The 20101-nt window shown below is 35.9% G+C and overlaps 2 protein-coding genes across 2 annotated transcripts in view; one reads left to right on the top strand and one right to left on the bottom strand.

Annotated features, from left to right (window-relative positions):
- The window catches only part of LOC124615984 (visual pigment-like receptor peropsin), a 173328-nt gene extending 168042 nt beyond the window's left edge, over window positions 1–5286 (top strand). The window contains exon 8 of the mRNA XM_047144193.1: window positions 4933–5286. Coding sequence (XP_047000149.1) covers window positions 4933–5013 — 81 coding nt within the window. The 3' untranslated portion in view covers window positions 5014–5286. The remainder of the gene's footprint in view (window positions 1–4932) is intronic.
- The window catches only part of LOC124616537 (monocarboxylate transporter 12), a 678171-nt gene continuing 658507 nt past the window's right edge, over window positions 438–20101 (bottom strand). Inside the window, exons 8-10 of the mRNA XM_047144854.1 lie at window positions 13289–13454; window positions 12841–13041; window positions 438–5873 (exon numbers count right to left, since the gene is read on the bottom strand). Coding sequence (XP_047000810.1) covers window positions 5731–5873; window positions 12841–13041; window positions 13289–13454 — 510 coding nt within the window. The 3' untranslated portion in view covers window positions 438–5730. The remainder of the gene's footprint in view (window positions 5874–12840; window positions 13042–13288; window positions 13455–20101) is intronic.

The raw sequence follows: 20101 nt of genomic DNA, 5'->3' as shown, positions 1-20101 counted from the left end.
AAAAATTAAAAACCTGCATAATATGAACATTAGTATACACCAGAATTTTAGCTTTAGTTTTTTAATTGTTAAACAGCAGATTGTGATCCTTGTACTATACTCACTTCACAATTCTTAGTTGTTATAATTCTAGTTCTATTTTTATTATTCTCTTCAACATATTACATTAATTTAACGTAACTGTCTGACAGTCATTGAGATGTTTGAAATAATGATGATTGGTCACATTTTCTTTTCAATTTATATTTTGACACACACACACACACACACACACACACACACACAAATAAAGCAGTGTAATATTTTCAAAAATAAGTTAACAATGCAACACAGTGCCATCATCACCAGACAAACACGGCTTGCCTGGTCTCACTATACAAACAAACATAATTTTCCTCAGAAATAAAAAACAAAATATGTTTTTTTGATATGTTGTATTTATTTGAGCACAGCCAGCAGACATTATGGAGTAAAGTCACCATTTATAAATAGTTTTATTCATTTCTTCAGTTTACACTGTTCCACATCCTTGTGACTAGCTTCATACAGCTACCCTGTTTGAGTATGTCATCCTTTCCATAGTAAATCAACAAAACAAATATTTTCCTACACATAGGCTGATTTGTTTATCACTGCAAACATAGTACAGTAACTGCTTTCATCACAAATGCTTATGACATTCTGTAGCAAATTCAAAAAGGTAAGGTTCAACTTTGGACAGATTTTCCTTGACTATAAGTATTTTTATAATGACTTAATGCCGGTGACAACTGATTGTTAAAAGAAACATAATTATGATAAAAAATACATCTTCATTTGATTACTTTAAAATAATAGCCAAAATAGTTCTGTAATGATAATTCACACCTGACAATAATACAGAGATGCTTTTGTGCCAGTTAATGTAGATGCCTGTTCATAAATACTTCAGGATTTACAATGTATACAGCGAATTTGTAAATAAGTCACAGTATATTTGTAAGTGATCACATAAATGCAACAAATACAAAAATATCTGATTTTAATATAATACTACACACAAAACTTCACAGTATATAGCAAACTCCATATAGAAACACTCTTAAAATAAAGAAACATAACGTATATACAAATTAAAAACTGCTTTTCTGACAAATATATATGAGAATAAATTTCATTTTCCATAAACAACATTAGTCTCATAAAACAACACAACATACAGAAGACAGAGAATTCAGCTTCTCATGTTGAAAGTCATATATACAACAAAATATATTCTTAAAAATTACTATTTACATACCACAACAATAACAATAATGTAAGAAATAATGCACCTTAAGGTTTATATTTTTCTTGGTCGTCTGCTTGCAAGAAGGTAAGGTATTGTTACACCTTTGTCTAGAATAAAAGTTGACGAAAGGTGCCTATCAAGGTGTACATTGCTGAAAATGTACTACTGGGATTTAAATGTATTTACATAACTCTTATTTTGTTCAAATTTTCACAAAATGGTCTATTTTTTTCTCTGTATAAGTAGATAAATTACTGAACTTATTCTCCTGAGGTTATTCTCATTGTGAGAATGTTTACACTATCTATTCCTTTAGTTTTGAAAGTGGAAGAGATAAAGACACCTTCTTTTTGGCAGCAGTGATGTAAATGAAATGATGACAATGGTTCAGGAATAGGGTCAGTAATATCAGCCAGGAAAAGAATGGTGATATTTGGGAAGCATAACTGGAATAGTATTGTATGCTTTGACTGAAATGTAATGATGAAGTGTGTTGTGAAAATTTTCACAAGTTTGGTTCTTTTTAGTGTATATCATAATCTCAAAATATATATAATGATTAGTAATATGTTATATTAAAAATATATGCATGTTTACTACAATGTCAATAGAGGCCGCTTATACTAAATGTTGCTTATTAACTGTATGTATTACACAAAGTTTTCAGAGAAGTGGGCTGTACAGAAACCATCTATATGAAAAATAGCAGTTAGGAAGACACACAATGTTTCAAATTGTTTATTCAGACAATTAATTCTTTCATATTGTGGCACAAACTGTTAATACATGCATAAAAATATACATGTACATGTCTGATTGTAGCACAACACATTTTCAAGGAAGTCTGGCTGTCTTGGTCACTGCCTTTTCTCATTATAATGTGCAGTGACAAAGTGTCTCCGCATACAGCAAACACATTTTTCTTTTCATTTTCATTGGGACTCAAGTGTTTGAGTAGAGTTTAAGCACTTAATTTTAGACATGCATTGCTATTTGATAAAATGTATGCAGGAAAAGAAAGCTTAAACCACATGTCGGGGGAAAGCTGATGTTTTGAAAGGCCAATCTTGTCTGTGCATTACTGATGTTGTAACAAAAGTCTTATACATTTTTTGTTCATTGAAGATACTGCATCACAGTAAATAAAAAAGGCTATGCTGTCTCTGTTAACAATCAAACAATCACAGAAAGAGCAGAACTGAACATAGCTGTTGATAAAACAAATCACATTCATTTTAAAGACGAAACTGTGAGTTGAGATTGTAGGTGGAAGATCATGCAGTCATACTCATCTGTTGCCTTGAAAAATTTGTTATAATGTGCCAAACGACAGCTTCAGACAGGAAAAACAGAGATATTAAGTAATAGCTGAGAGACTGTCAGTTGTGATGAGCTCACACATAAGGATTCAGAAGCTTGGATGGAGGAATACAGGTACCTAGAGAGTCAAGTCTCTGGCATTCGATTTTGTGCCAAAATTGTGTCTACCACATTGTCAAATTTATTAGGAAATTTTGATCCTGCATAAAGTAGATTGAGGAATGCAAATTACAAATTAAATTGTTTTTTACTGTATATTAATGGCTTAACATTATGAGATAACTGTTAAAGTAAATCTTGAATACACAAAACTAATCCTTCTTTTAGCAGGGACTGACTGAGGTTGGAGTGATAATGAAGCACCCAATGTAGCTGCAGAGGACACATGTAGTCAAAACCTAATGTGCTCCACTCATTCACAAATGTGATATTTTCAGTTTACTTCTGAATAATGCCAAAGTTTTTTATATGCAGTGCTTTAACATGAAATAACAGAAATGTAAAGTGATAACAGGAAAAAGGAAGACTGAAAAGGCTAGAGGCACATGAACTTCCTGCTGCTTAGGACAGATGGCGAAAATAAATGACAAAGTGAAAAAAAATGTCCACATGCAAGGAATAAGAATAAGGATAAAGAAAAGGAGAAATGAAAGTACAAATTAGAAGTGTATAATAAGCAATAGGTTGATGCTTAAACAAGAATAAAAACTGAAATAGCCTGGAAGAGTATAAGATAAATGACCATAATAAGTACTGTGAAACAAAAGATAAAAAATTCCAAATAGGGATTCACAGGAATGGTGAGAGGTACAATACTCATGCATTCATCCAAATAGCTGATATGACAAGATGATATCAGTGATTGTTATCAGACATGACCAATGGTGGTCCACTTTTTTAAAGTACTGTTTAATCGTCCCTTTTCATCCCAAGGCACAGTTAAGTAAATATCCACTTGTAGGAAGAAAGTGCTACTTTCACAACTGCACTATAGTATACAATGGTATGAATGGAATAGAGATGAAGGATTTATTAGAAAGCAGCATGAGGCATGCTGACAAAGGTACAAACTGCATTGGGATGTTAAAAGAAGACAATTGCACATGATCAGACTACTATGTTATGTAACTTATATATCCAATGGATTACAATTCAGACAAGGAAACTAATGGAAAGCGTTAGTTGATTGTATAAGAGATGAGTTATTTATCGTTTTATTGCATAATGTAAACTTCCACAGAAGAGCATGCATGCATGCATATCATGTACAGCTTATCTTAGCTTCTGAGAAGGATAAGATCACTTTAAAAGACAGAGTTGAGTTCAGTGAAAAACATTCTTTTTGTAGATTGAGCCAAAGTATTTTATCATATTTCCCCTTTCTCTTGCCCTTATTAAGTTAGATATATTTAATAATATGAGGAGATGAAATACTATTTTTATCAACATAAAAAACATAAAAAGACAAAAAATAAAAAATGTTAATTTTGTTACCTTTCAGTGAATTACACTTATTTTCTATAGTTACAAAAATTAGGATATTATCATCTTCTAAAAATTTTGGCTTAGGAGGGTGGAATGTTTTGTCTGAGGTTTCAGTTACCTCTATCTCTGATGTTGAAAATGAAAACTATTTGTTCTACAGTTCATCAGAAAATATGAACAGTACTATTAGTACACCTTTTCCTTCAAAGGTGGGAATATCACTTGGGAAACTATTCTAAAACAAGGAAAGCAGTGTCAAACGATGTCTTTCCCAAATCTACACTATCATTATTGTGCTCAGACTCTTCTGAAATTGCAAAAATAATTGAGCTTTTTTCATAACTGCTCATTTCACAAGCCTTTGTGGTTCGACAGTATTTCTCTGTCATATTTTGCTGTACCTATTTTCCCAGGTCCTTCAACTTTGCTTGTAGGACACAAATAAATGCCATTAAAATGCTCTGGAGTACCTTGGGTTTCTCAAATAAAATTTTAAATATATATGTTTACAGTATTCTAGCATAAACAATTAGCATTCTCATGCTGAATACCTAAATATGAAAAATGGAAACCTGATAATTTGCATATTTTTCAGATATTAAATTTTAAAAATATTTCAACAAGAATTTGTCTTTAACAATATTTGTTGCCTAAGAGGAGTGAATGCTGCTCTGAGTATGGTTATTATAGATTTTCTGACTGTTGTTTTTTATGTTTTCTATCTTTGGCAATCCTGAGGACTGTAGATGTAAATGTTGCAATAGACACAAGCACTTAAATCTATTTATTTAATTCAGTGTTTATGTCTTATAAATTACTGTTGACTCTTTAAATATGTTTTCTTTTTTCTTTGGCAGGCTAGCACTATCCTGCCATTACTGGTGTGTCTAGGTACCCACAAGAAACTGAGGAACACCCTGACAGGCAGACCAACATGATAATTGTGAATCAAATTACAGCAAGGAGGAGATTACCTTCAATGTTTCATATTTGCTGAAGCCACTGTCTGAAATAACCATTATTTATTGCAACATATAAATTTATAAAAGTCACCCACTTTCTGTATGCCCACTATAATTTAGAAAATGAATTGTTGTAAAAATGGCAAATAACCTAACATACATTACAGTGAATTTCTGTTATGGGAATAATAGAAACAAAACATCTTTGTTTTGTCATTACAATTATGTAAATAAAAATATGATATCACAGTCCAAGTTACTCTCAGAAATTTTTATGAGTAATATGCCAATTTTAGGACCTGATATGTCCACTTAATCATATAATGACATTTGCAGGCATTTTTACAGCATTATATAAACATTAGGAAATTAGTAATGTGCAAGTCTTTACAAAAAGATCGGTCCAAGTTAAATTCCTTGGTATTTTCAAAGAACTTAACATAAAATATTGCACTTTACCCAGCAGCCCACCTGACACATTAAATAAACATACAAACATAACAATCACTTGATAATATTGAATCATACAATACTTATCTCTAAGTCACTTTTCACTTAGCACAGAGCTAGTGATCTGGTCTCCTTACTTATCACTTTGCTTTACTTTCCATACAGCTGCATAAATGCTTTTCTTGTAACACACACAATATTAAGAGTTGTGCTTCCTCACATGTAGACACAATTACTTCTTTGTCAGCATTCTGCCTCTTGAGAACGTAAATTTTGTCTCCTCTGCAAACTTGGTATAACAAACAACATGAGGCCACTTAGTGCTATCGTAACACCAGAAACATAAAAACCAGGATCGTATGAACCCAGTTCATCATACAGCCAACCTGCAACAAAGTTTCTCTCAGTTGCTATTAACAGGGTGCAATAATTAACAAGTATTGCTCTCACATCACACAGCAAAAATTTCACAAACCAAAGCTGGTTAAAAACAACCACAACCAATGTTGACTCTGTATGGTGGATGCTATTTTGGCACATGCTTTACTACTCGGGATAACTGTTTTTCATTATTGAATTATTCTTCGAAGTCCCATTCCATACTATATTTAGGGAAGGAATCTATATACAAGTATTACTAATAAGTTCAATCTATCGATCTTAGGTCTCCCACTGGATCATGTTTTGTTCATTCAATCATTCATCATTCAGTCATGCACACATCATGTTCTGCTAATCCCATCTAGACAGAGAGCCTCCTGGGATGTTGTTGAGCCAAGTTATACAGCAACCACTGCCAGCCACTTCTGTATAGTATACTAACAACAGATTATGACTACTGCTAATCCATGCAAGCTTATACTTGCAGTGACTGTAATCACTTCTACATTACTTTAGGTATGCCCCTGGTAGCTGAATGGCCAGTGAAACAGAATGTCAATCCTAAGGGCCCAGGTTCGATTCCCAGTTGGGGCAGAGATTTTCTCCACTCAGGGACTGGGTGTTGTGTTGCCCTAATCATTATCATTTCATCTCTAACGACGCGCAAGCCGCTGAAGTGGCATCAAATCCAAAGACTTGCACCCGGCAAACAGTCTACCTGACGGGAGGCTCTAGTCACAGGACTTTTTTTTTACCTTACTTCACACATTTATGTTAGGAGAAAAACAGCTACTTCAAAAAATCCCATGCTCCTTGTTCTATACTACTCATCTGCTGTTATTATCTAATACTTCAAACAAAGCATTTTAACTTTACACAGACAACTACATAATGGCAAAAATCTGTCTAATAAAAATATTATAGTTATGTAGAATTAACATTCCTGGGTCCGAGTATTCAAATTTATTGCAGGAGTGGCTAATGACATTTTCTTTTACTTTGTGTTTACAATTTGATGATTTTCAATTTCCAGCCAGGAGTCCACTTGTAAGCTTCTATAGACTTTTGCATAAAATATAAAACTCATCCTGAATCCTAAAGAGGGATGCATAGTTCATATGAAGATTATTACTATTTCTTGCATTTTGTGAGGTGAGTATGTTGTTGGCATGTAAGTGTAAGAATCCCTAGGTCCTTGAAAGGCTTCTGGAAAATGCTTACTTATGAACTTTACATGATGCTCTTCTTTCATGCTTCAGTAGAATAAACATTTTTTTCACCTCAGCTGCCATGCTCCAGAAGACACAGGATGGAAGTGAGTGAAAATAAGCTATGTATGCTAGCAATCTTGTCTGCAGCTCAACACAATGAGAGAGATTTCTGAGTGCAAAGCAGGCAGAGCTGAGATTTTGTGTTACATTAAAAGAACATGCTTGGACCCATTTCAGTTTATTATCCAGCTGGTTATTCAGGGATTTCACAAACGGAGCCTCATCATCCACTGCGTGCCCATTGATCTGTACTTCTGATACCTTTATTTCTGCCCCTGTGGGCCAACACCTCCAGCCTATTCCCTCATATATAAAAGACACCAACTACTTCCTCTACTGACTCTCTGCAGTTCCTTTTCTGTTACCACCTGGCACCCTGCTTGTCATTGGTCACCACCCTCTACATTAACATGACAATTCCTGTTGCCTTGCAGCTATTGAACACAATCTTTCTCAACTCCTGGCTCAAACTTCCAACCTCCTTGCTGGTCACCATGATCAGCTACACTGACCACTCACATTAATGTGACCAACTGTCAAAAGGTGAAGACACTCTGTCCATATTCCTCCAGAACCTCTATGCACTTTCTCCCATTTGCTTCACTTGGTCACCTTGGTCCAACAAGTCACCTTCCTCAATGTCAAACTCCATCTAAAGGGTGACTAACTGAGTATCTCCATCAATATCAAACTTACCAACCCCAAAAATATCTCCATTTTGACAGCTGGCACGCATTTCACATCAAGAAAATCCTTCCACACAGCTTAGTGACTTGTGGTCATCACATCCATAGTGACAAACAATCTCTCTCCAAATGTTCACAGATCCCACTGAGGCCTTCATGGAATGAAATTACCCTCCCCACCATGTCCAAAAACAGATCTCAGATACTTTGTCTCACCAGTCACCTACCATCCCCCACATACCCACTGTACAGTCACAAAACACCACACCTCTTGTGAGTCAGTACCAATCAGGACTGGAGCAATTGAATCACATTCTCCACAAGGTTTTGACTCCCTCTCATCATGCCCTGAAATGATAAATATCCTCCCCAATATTCTCCTTACCTCTCCCAAAGTGGTATTCCACTCCACACACAACCTACAAAATATGTTTGTCTTTCCTTTCTCCACCCCTTCTCCCAAACCCATGCCTCATAACCTCATCCTAACAATAAACCTAAATGCAAGATATATCCCATCCGTCCCCCCACTGCCATCCACTCCAGTCTTCCTACAGACATCTATCAGGGGCAGTCAAATGAAAACTGAACTCTTGCCACAATAGGATCACAGAATGGTTCCACTCAAAAGTAATGATCACACAAAATTAAAACATTTATCCTACTGGGAGATAAGATAATGAAGTCCCATTTTGTAAAATGTGGCCAGCTGCTGACAGGTCCACAACTGTGCCTACTCTTGCACTTCCTCATCCAATGGAAACCAACATTCATGGATGCCCTTCTTCAGGTCAACAAGGATGTGAAAATCACATGGTGAAAGATCGGGATTGTACGAAGGATGTAGCATCGCTAAAGTGTAGCTTTTGTCTGAGTGGCAGTGTAGAGGTGGGCATCACCATTCAACAAGATGATTCTATCTGATAGCATTCCTGGGTGTTTTTATTCTATGGCACAGCACAGTTTCTGCAAAGTGTCTTCATAGCGCTGAGCATTTATTGTGGTTCCATACTTGAGGAACTCTATGAGAAGAGAGGCTCTCCAGTCAAAGAGGGAGGTCATCAAGATGTTACCAGAACTTCTGTGAACAGCTTTGGATTTCTTTGGTGGGAGAGATGGGGAGGTTTCCACTGTTGGCTTTGCCATTTGCCCTCAGACTGTTAGAATGCTATTGAATGGAATTGTCCTGTTGCATGATAATGTCTGCCGCCACACTGCCAATTGGATGAAGCTACACTTCAATCATTTCTTTGGCAAACATTGCAACATCCTGTGTATGGCCCAGATCTTTCACTGAGTGATTTTCACATCTTTGGCAACCTGAAAAAATCATCAATGGAAGCTAGTTTCAGTTGGATGAAGAAGTGCAAGAGTGAGTGCAGTTGTGAATCCATCAATGGGCAACTGCATTCTATGAAACAGGAATTGATTGCTTCATCCCCAAGTGGAAGAAATGCCTTAGTAAGTGTGGTGTTTACTTTTGAGTGGTGTTGGGTGCTCAGTTTCCGTTTGACTTTCCCTTATACTACTCAGTCAAAAGCAGGGCCACCTGTGAAAGCAGCCAATCAATCTACCAGTTTAGCTGCAATTACTGTGCCATATTCTATGTGGACATGGCAACTAATAAGTCATCTAAAATGTATGGATTAAAAATCCTGGTTCAAGATTGTAAAAATTTCTTTATTGATAACTAGTTTCAGCTCATTGTTAAGCCATCTTCAGATCAACATGAAATTATTATTTTGTTCAGTGTGTATCAGCCATTTGTGCATTCTCGACCTAGGGTTTCTGATCCATACATTTTAACACAATAGATCACTTGTCTCCCTATTTGTTAGTACCAAACAACAAGTTACGTGTCTGTATGAATGGCCCCCACCAAACTGTAGCCAGCAGACAACTGGACTACAAAGTAGTTGCTAAGTATACCACCCAACATGATTAGCTTGGCTTGGCTTGCCAAGTTTATTAATTTCATCCCCAAGATTGCTCTGAGCTGTCCTTGCCCTGTTCTTGGAATTCTGAACTTTTGGGCACAGTACATGATTTTTGCCTTTTTTATGATGAGGTGAAAAATTTTGCAGTACTGCTTACAGCACATTTTTATTCTTGATTAGAGACAATCCTTTGTATCAAATGAAGCTCTCTCTTCCTAGCTCACGAAACTTTGATCCCAGACATTATCCATCCTTTTCCTTGGCTTTAACTGTAAACATCCCTGTCCTCTTTGTAAAGGAAAACTGGATTCATAAGACTGAAAAAATATTTTTAGGAATGAATTAAACTTCTCATCTACTGTGTGTCCTCATATTACACCTACAGTAATGTGATACTAACTTGTATACTAACTTGTATCCTTCTAGGTGCATCTGTTCAATTTCTGAGACTTCCAGATGATGTTCTATTATGCATATCACATCTGTAGAAACACCTTCAGAGATCCCAGTGCCTTGTATTGACATGAGCAGCTCTTTTTTATTCAACAAACCTCTTAAGTTTTAATGGAAAAGTCCCAATGTATTGGTCATTAAACGTTTTACAATCCAAGTTGCCATTTTTTGTTTCTTCATTTATTATTGCAGTTGTGTCTACAGCTATTCAGCAGCTCTACCTATGAGAAACATTTTTCACAGAAAAGGTCTAGTGAAAATATTGTAAATCTCCAGGATTTGACAGATATAAGTCTGGTCATATTTAATGCCACTGTAAATTACTCATACAAATAATCTCTTACCAGAAACATTCAAATGGAGACCATGCCATATGTGGTGTGACTGTGTGAAAGGTGGTGCATTGATCACACCCATGTCTCCCCAGTCATGAAGCTCTGCATTTCTGTGTTCAATGTAACACTTCATCCAGGGCTCATGATATCACTCAAAGAGTAACCTTCACATTTGTTTGAAGGGTACTTCATGCCTGATGTTATCCTCAATTGCGTAAATGGAGCTATAGTCCAAACCATTTCTGGCACTCCCGATAACCACTAGATGATTGTCTTTACCAAGATATTTCCCCTGAGGGCCTAAATCAGAGTCAGCTGCATGATGTCATTGCACTGCTACAGTCAGTTATAGTACCTACATTTGAAAGTTGCACATGCACAATGAAGTTGCCTGCAGATGGACGATGGCAGCACCATCCGAGTCCCTTACCAGAAGCCGAACTGCGGCCTTTGGTGCATGTGCTGTGTGGTGTTGTGGCTGGGAACCAAACCCAAATTGTTTGGTAGATGGATCCTCTACTATGTTGCAGTGTGCCTGTCATTGGAAAGTCTTGTTATTCTGTATTTTTAATAGGGTTGTGCACCAGCACTTGGCACCCATGCTTGCTGCGATTAAATATAGGAAAAAACAAGAATGTCTGATTACAATTACACTGTAACATAGAGGGGGAGGGGGTTACATCTAGCAACAATTTTGATTTAGCTTCCAGACCCAGTGAACCTCAGTGCATGTGTGTAAGGCCACAGATCAGCTCCCAGTAGGAGACCTCGAACACACTCCTGTCATCTGTCTGAAAGCGACTTGATTGCACATGCACCACTTTCAAACAACACCCCCATAACAGACCATAATAGTGCAGACATCAGAAGTTGCTACTTGCCAGCAGAAACAAGCAGTCACCATCTGATGATGCTGAGCAGTTCCCTGGAAGAAATATTGTGGTACACACAAAATGTGATATGGTGGCAGACTTGAGACTTTGGACATATTAATCAGGAAAGCAGGAAGAGTCACATTATTGATAAGATTTGGGTTGATTGTCACTGTGGCCAATAGCCAAAGCAAAATTGTTGAAAGGTGGATTCTCCACTATTTTGCAGAGCAACAGTCACTGAAAATTCTAATTTTTCTCTACATTTTGAAAAATATTTTTTTGTCACAGTTTTTTTCCAAAGTGTTTTTCTTATTTTCTTGCTGAGGGCTTTTAATTCTTTTAAACTAATGACCTAGAAACATGTTATCTACAATTTTGTAATACTGTTTCTATCTTAAACACAACAGCATCTTAAGTCACTAGTTACAGCATTATACTTAAATCCTATGAAAAGCAAAGCAGTCCTCAGCCTAATGGTTGGTTTGATCATCACAATTTCTTTACTTTCCATTACAGGATTCAGTGTGTTATGTATAACCTTGTCCTTCTCCAATAGGTTACTTGGGCAGTTATAGAGGAAAATATAAGGAATCTGAGCTATGGCTATCAAGCTACAAAAGAAAAAAAAAGAGCTACATCACATGAAAATGGTAAATAGATGAATTTTTTGAACACTCCAGTTTTGAGATGTAATCTCCATTCTCTTTGCAGATTATGTATGTTACTGGTTACATGTAACAAGTTGAAGGAGGAGGTCTTAGAGATGGAGCACAAGCTCAGATAGTGGAAGGATGGAGAAGGAAAACTTTCAAAGGAACAGTGTCTGTGTGTGTGTGTGTGTGTGTGTGTGTGTGTGTGTGTGTGTGTGTCTGTGCATACATGCACGCGTGTGTGTGGAGGAGGGTGGCAACATCATTTTTGCCTCATTGGTGAATTGTGCATCTGTGAAAGGACTCTGTCATTTCTGACATCTACATAAATAAAAAATGAACTGAAAATATCAAGATGCTTTCAACAAATTTCTGTAAAAACTTTCTCTGATTAAATGTTACCATTTCTTTTGGCAAGATATAAGCAATCATAAGAAACTTAGAAAAATGTTTTTTTTTTTAATAGACTGACAATAATAAAAATATTCTAATAATTGGTGTCTCACTGTTCTCTGAAAAGTTTCAAGACATACTGACAACTTTGGAAACCTCAAATTAAAGTATATGCAGTACTCATGATAGCTGTGACAAATAATGACAGTTACCATATTTTATTTTCTAAGTATTTTGCCACAACTTCATCTGTAACTGGGTGCCACAATTACAACCTAAGTATGGTTAAACACTAAGAGAGCCTATGATTCAAACAACAGTGCTACGTGTAGAACTTCCTGTGGTTATCTGAGATTACTTTATGAAACTTACCAGCAATGGGAGGCCCCAAAAGTGAAGCAACACCTTCAAAGAGCAAGAGGATTCCAAAGGCATTTGTGAGCTTGTCAAGGCCAAGAAGATCAACAAGAATAACTGAGGTTAGCCCAACATAGGCTCCAATTGTAAAACCAAACACACAGCAGTAGAATGCCATTGAATAGAAATCATGGCAGAGCACACTCATAGCTGTTGCTGTAAGTACAAAATAACAGCATATGAGCTCTTTACTGTAACACATTTAACAGAGGCAGAAAAATCAATGCTAAACTATTTTGTGTAGTTCATATAGTGAACACTTCTATAATACATTACCCAGTGAAGGTCAAAAGTTTCATATTTGATGAAGAATCTTAATAGTATATTTACATAAAGAAGCTACTTACTATTTCCAATAATAGAAAATATTTGACTATGTATAATAAGAATGAACATTGCATACCTATGCCACAAATTGCAAGGCACCCATTATATATATACAACCGATTGACCCATGGCTTATCTGAAATGTAGCCTAAAAGCACACGACCTACTGTATTAGCTATACCAACAGCAGAGAGAAGGTAACTGGCTGACTCTTTCGATATTCCTTGTTTCTCAGCTTGTACCTGCAGAAAGAAAAAGGGTATATTAATTTTCTATTTTAACATATGGTAAATACAACAGTTTTATTGCCTTATAACTTGGGGCTTTCCACTTGTAAGTGTAAATTTTGAAAGAGCTTATTGGGCTGGATTTGTCTTGATCTGAGCTGAGATAAAAGAAGAAATTAATGATTGATCATGTCAAATGCAACTTAAAATTTAATAAAAAATAGTATTAATTTGCTCATCATGCCCAGTGGCTTTCAACCTGAAGTACAAGCAACAACAATAATGATGATAATAACAAAGTGTATCAAATTATTCTGTTTAGAAGTTTGTCAATGGAATAAAAAGGATTAGCCACAAGTAAATCTTCCAGGCACCTCTTCAATTGAACTTTATTGTAGCTAAATGTCTTATGCTTGCTGGCAATTTATTGAAAATATGTATTCCCGAAATAGTGGACCCATTTTTTGGTGACATTAAGTGTCTTATGTAGTTAATGTAGTTTGTTTTGTTCTGTCCATAGTATTGATTTTGGGAACTGAGCTGATTATTGGGAAGTAAGGATATATTATTTACAATAAGCTTCATTCAAGAATAAATATACTGAGAAGCAGTAGGTAGTATACCAAGTTCCTTGAACAGGTTTCTATAGGACGTTCATAAAATCACACCATAAGTAATGTAGGTTACATGCCTTTGCATTCTGAAAACTTTTGCTTGACTTGGAAAGTTATCCCAAAATATGATACTATATGACATTATGACATTATGGAATGAAAGGAAGCAACCTTCATGTCACCTATGTCTGACAATATTTGCACTGCAAACAAAAATATGATTAGACTTTTCAGCAGTTCTCTGGTATCCTCCTCCTAACTGAATTTATTATCAATTTGCAGCCTTAGGAATGTGACACTGTCTAAGAAAGATCAGTTAATGAAATTTTCATGGACATTAATACATGGTTCTTAATCAATTCTTCATCACTAAATGTTAAAAAAAAGCCATATGCAATTTATAACTTGTAAAGAGGTTTCTCATAACATGTGTAAGATATGATGAAAAGCAGATGGAAGAATTTGATAGTGTTAAATTCTTGGGGTTACAGCTTGATAATAAATTCAAGAGGGAGGAGCATATCACAGAACTGTTGTAAAACAAATCTCTATTTACAGTGTGAATGTTCTCTGACATAGGTGATATAAAAATTTAAAAAAGCTAAGATACTATGCTTACTTTCATTCCATAATACCACAAGGGGTTATTTTTTGGGGTAACTCATCAAGCCAGGCTAAAGCTTTCTGAGTCCTAAAAAAACACAAAACAGGAATGTGAACTCAAGAAAGTGCCAGAGTTTGAAGTGCTCATAAAAAGCAGTGAAGCTCTTATAGTACTAGGTACGAAAAGCTGGTTGAGACCTGAACATGATAGCAGTGAGATTTTTAGGAAAAAATTAAGTGTATATTGAAAGGATAGGCAAATGGGAAATGGAGGTGGTGTATTTGTTGCAACAGACAAGAAACTCAGATCCACAGAGATCTGAAGCTGCATGTGAACTTATTTGGGCAAGGCTCAGCATCAGGGGTGGGCATAAAATGATAAATGGATCCTTCTACTGCCCATCAGACTTATCTCCTGATGTAACTGAAAAGTATAGAGAAAACCTCAGTCCATTTGTATGTAAGTTCCCAGTCATACTCTAATCATTGGTGGAGACTTTAATCGTCCAACAATTAATTGGGAAAATTACAGTTTTGTTAGTGTTGGGCATGATAAAACATCCTGTGAAAAATTACTAAATGCATCGTCTGAAAACACTATCTAGAACAGATAGTTAGGAACCCCACTCATGATGGAAATATATTGGATCTAACAGCAACAAATAGATCTTCAAAGATGCCAACATTAAATCTGTTATCAGTGACTATGATGCTGTTATGGAAACAATGATTACAAAAGTATGAAGAACAACTAAAACAAGCATAGTGTCATATCTAAATGAGAAACCTGAAACTTTCAGCACAAGGTGGCACCATGTAGAGGAGTTCTGGCTCATGTTTAAAAGAATAGTTGATCATGCACTGGACAGATATGTACCTATTAGAACAGTTCGTAATGGAAGGGAACCTCCATGGTATATGGTCACTGCAAATAAACTTCTAAAGAAACAGAGCATAATAAATTTAAAACAAAGTGTTTGGTTGTCAAGAGATAAATGCATGATGCCTTCAGTGACTACCAGAGCAGAATATTGTCAAACAATCTTTCACAGAACCCAAAGAAATTCTGGTCATATGTAAAGGCTGTTAGTGGCACCAAAGTTAGTGTCCGGTCCCTAGCAAATGAGAAAGGAATTGAAATTGAGGCTAGCAAAGCAAAAGCTAAAATGCATAACTATGACTTTAAATGCTCCTTTACAAAGGAAAACCCAGAAGAACTGCCCCAATTTAATCCTCGTACCACTGAAAGAATGAATAAAATCAGTATCAGTCACAGTGGTGTTGAGAAACAGCTCAAATCATTAAAACTGAATAAATCTCCAGGGCCCAAACGTAATGAGGTAACTTGAACAGAATGACCTCCTCAGTGCCAACCAGCATGGATTCTGAAAACATCGATTGTCTGAAATCCAGCTCTCACTTTCCTCACATGACATGCTGAACGCTTTGGATCAAGGCAATCAGGTAGATGCAGTATTTCTTAATTTCTGAAAAGCATTTGACTCAGTACCACACCTATGCATACTGTCAAAAGGATGATAATATGGAGTATCAAGTGAAATTTGTGACTGGATTGAAAACTTTTTGGTAAGGAGGACACAGCGTGTTATCTTGGATGGAGAAGAGTCGTCAGATGTAAAATAAGGTAAGCCCGGGAAAGTGTGCTAGGATCCTTGCTGTTCATGTTGTATATTAATGATCTTACAAATAACATTAATCATTAATAGTGACAGCAAGCTTTTTGCAGATGATGCAGTTATCTATAACAAAGTACTACCTGAAAGAATCTGCATAAACATTCAGTCAGATCTTGATATGGTTTCAAAGTGGTGCAAAGACTGGAAACTTGCTTTAAATGTTCAGAAATGTAAAATTGTGCACTTTACAAAATGAAAAAACGTAGTAGCCTATGACTACAATATCAATGAGTCACCACGGAAATCGGCCAACTCATACAAATACCTGGGTGAAACACTTTAACACTTTTGTATGGACAGAAGTGAAATGATCACATAGGTTCAGTCGTGGGCAAAACAGGTGGTAGAATTCAATTTATTGATAGAATACTGGATAAGTGCAGTCAGTCAACAAAGAAGATTGCTTACAAATCACTTGTGTAGCTGGTTCTAGAATATTGCTCAAGTGTGTGGGACCTGTAGCAAAAGGGCTAACAGGGCATAATGAACATATACAGAGAAGGCCAGCACAAATGGTCAAAGGTTTGTTTATTCCATGAGAGAGTGTCACACACATACTGAAGAAACTGAACTGGAAGACTCTTGAAGATAAGACATAAACTATCGCAAGAAAGTCTGTTAACCAAGTTTCAAAAACTGGCTTTAAATGATCAATCTATGAGTACACTTAAATCCCCTAAGTGTTGCTCACATAGGGATCATGAGGATAAGATTGGAATAATAATAATTGTAGATGTAGAAGAACATCCTATAGAGGCCTGTTTGGGGAACTAGGGATACTAATTGCTGCTTCCCAATATCTTTATTACTTAATTAAATTTGTCTTTAAATACATGCCTCTTTTTCAAACCAACGCTCAGATCATGAAATCAGCAACAGAAATAAGAATAATCTTCACGAAGATTTAGTCCAGAAAGGTATCATTTATTAAGGAACATACATTTTCAGTAACTTGCCAGCAGCCATAAAAAGTTTATTAGCAGTTAAATTTCAGTTTAAGAGGAGTCTAAAGGAGTTATTGGTGGTCAGGTGCTTCTCCTCCATTGATGAATTTTGTAGTAGAACCAAATAATGTGTAAATGTTGTTAATAATATCAAATAATGTGAGCAATATGTACAGTCTGGCTTCTGTATAAGTATGGCACAGTAATGCAGTTCTTGTAAATAAGATGTTACCTTGTAAACAAAAATTGTTTGAAATTTTTTGGCTTATTCCACTTCCATGAGAACCATTTCATTATAATTTGTGAAAGGTACATTAGCACATTTGTTTTTAATTGTAAATATTTATTGTGTATTCTTGTTTTTTGATGTGTTCTACATCCTGGAAGATCTCCTAACTATGAATATATTGGAATGAAAAGTACATCTAATCTATCCACACTTGTTCATACTTCTGCATATGCTGGGTGTGAACCTCTTACATGTTCTGAACCACATGTAGTGAGTCTTTCAAAATTAACAACAGTAAGTTGCCTGTAACTCATTTTTTAATGTTAATGAAAATGTCTTTAGCAGCCCTTTCTAAAACTATGTTTAACTTATCTTCTGGTAAACCTTGCGGGATGTAAGGTCGTGGTCCATGAAACTCTTCAGCTCCTAACGTTTCGTCCAGTGCTTCGCTGGACATCTTCAGAGGGGTGTTTCTCCTCCGGTGAGTCTCACCGGAGGAGAAACACCCCTCTGAAGATGTCCAGCAAAGCACTGGACGAAACGTTAGGAGCTGAAGAGTTTCATGGACCACGACCTTACATCCCGCAAGGTTTACCAGAAGATATTTCATCCGGTCGTGAAAGCCTTCATACTATGTTTAACTTGCTATTCATTGCAATACTTCTATTATCTGTAAACAAAAGAAACTCTTTATCTGGGAATATAACTGATAAGAGGTCATTATGTAAGCAAGGAAAAGCAATGGCCTTAAGATGGACCCTTGTGTGACCCCACATGTCATTATTTCCCAATCTGATGATGACTATAGCTTCAGTTTCTCGTAATGAAACCCTTTGTTTTCCATTTTCGAGATATGTGTAGAACCATTTTTCAGCATTGCCAGTGAAGCCACAGTACCCTAATTTAGTTAAAAGTATGTTGTGATTCACACAGTCAAATGCCTTTGACAAATCACAGAAAACACCTGTAACCTGTAAATTATTATCTAATGAATTAAGTACATACTCACTTTATGTGTGAATAGCATTCTCAGAAGCCTTCATAAATCCAAAATGTATTTTGGAATGTATGTTATTTGTGATTAAAAAACTGCCTCTACATTACCTTTTATAAATTTCTTTGAGAATGCTGGCAAAAAGAAACTGGTCTGCAGCTTGATGGCATTTCTTTATCCCTTTCTTGAACAGAGGTTTAATTTCAACATATTTCAGTCAGTCAGGAAATGTTTCAGTGATAAGACTTATTGCACAAATAATTTAAGATTTTACTGAACTCACTAGAACACTCTTTAACAAACTTTGTTGATGTTTCATCAAACAACTAGAATGCCTAGGTTTTAAAGCTTTTATTATGGAAGTTACTTCATTTGATGAAGTGAGTGCCACATCCATCCAAGTGAAGCTTTTTGTCAAGGCTAGTCTCAGATATTCTAGGGCATTGTTTACTGGTCCTGACAATCCTACCTTATCAGCGACAAATATAATGTACTTGTTAAAGAGATCTGCCACACTACACCAATCTGTTACCAATGTATTATGTACCCTTAAAGCTGTCTCTTACTGTACATTTCTAGTTACAGCAGTCTCCTCTTTCACTATATTCCATATTGTTTTTATTTTGTTGTTTCATATTGCTATCTTTTCCTCACAGCAAATTTATGTACATGTCTGGATTACTTTGCTTGATATTCTGCAGTATTCTTAGTAAGAGCTAAACTGACACCATTGGAGCTGTTTTTTGTCCTACAGGACACCTTTATTTCAGTGAAAGTGTTGTAGTTTTTATTCAGTCATGAGCACTGTAAACATATTCCCAATTCATATCTTTCGCCAGTTACTTAAATATTTCATCTACATCTACATCTACATCTACATCTACATCTACATGGATACTCTGCAAATCATATTTAACTGCCAGGCAGAGGGTTCGTCAAACCACCTTCACAATTCTCTATTATTCCAATCTTGTATAGCATGCGGAAAGAACAAATACCTATACCTTTCCGTACAAGCTGTGATTTCCCTTATTTTATTGTGGTGATCATTTCTCCCTATGTAGGTCAGTGTCAAAAAAATATTTTTGCATTCAAAGGAGAAAGTTGGTGATTGGAATTTTGTGAGAATATTCCAATGAAAAACGCCTTTCTTTTAATGATGTCCAGCCCAAATCCTGTATCATTTCTGTGACACTCTCTCCCATATTTCCAATAATACAAAACGTGCTGCCCTTCTTTGAACTTTTTCGATGTACTCCGTCAGTCCTATCTGGTAAGGATCCCACATTGCACAGCAGTATTCTAAAAGAGGATGGACAAGTGTAGTGTAGGCAGTCTCCTTAGTAGATCTGTCACTTTTTCCAAGTGTCCTGCCAATAAAACACTGTCTTTGTTTTGCCTTCCCCACAACATTTTGTATGTGTTCCTTCCAATTTAAGTTGTTCGTAATTGGAATACCTAGGTATTTAGTTGAATTTAAGGCTTTTAGAATAGACTGATTTATGGTGTAACCAAAATTCAATGAATTCCTTTCGATGACCTCAAACGTTTCGTTATTTAGGGTCTACTGTCACTACTTGC

The sequence above is a fragment of the Schistocerca americana genome, chromosome 5, assembly GCF_021461395.2.
Source record: "Schistocerca americana isolate TAMUIC-IGC-003095 chromosome 5, iqSchAmer2.1, whole genome shotgun sequence".
In the NCBI taxonomy this organism is placed as follows: Eukaryota; Metazoa; Arthropoda; class Insecta; order Orthoptera; family Acrididae; genus Schistocerca; species Schistocerca americana.
The sequence above is the reverse complement of the archived record's forward strand: the minus strand, read 5'-3'. Positions and strand labels throughout refer to the sequence as shown.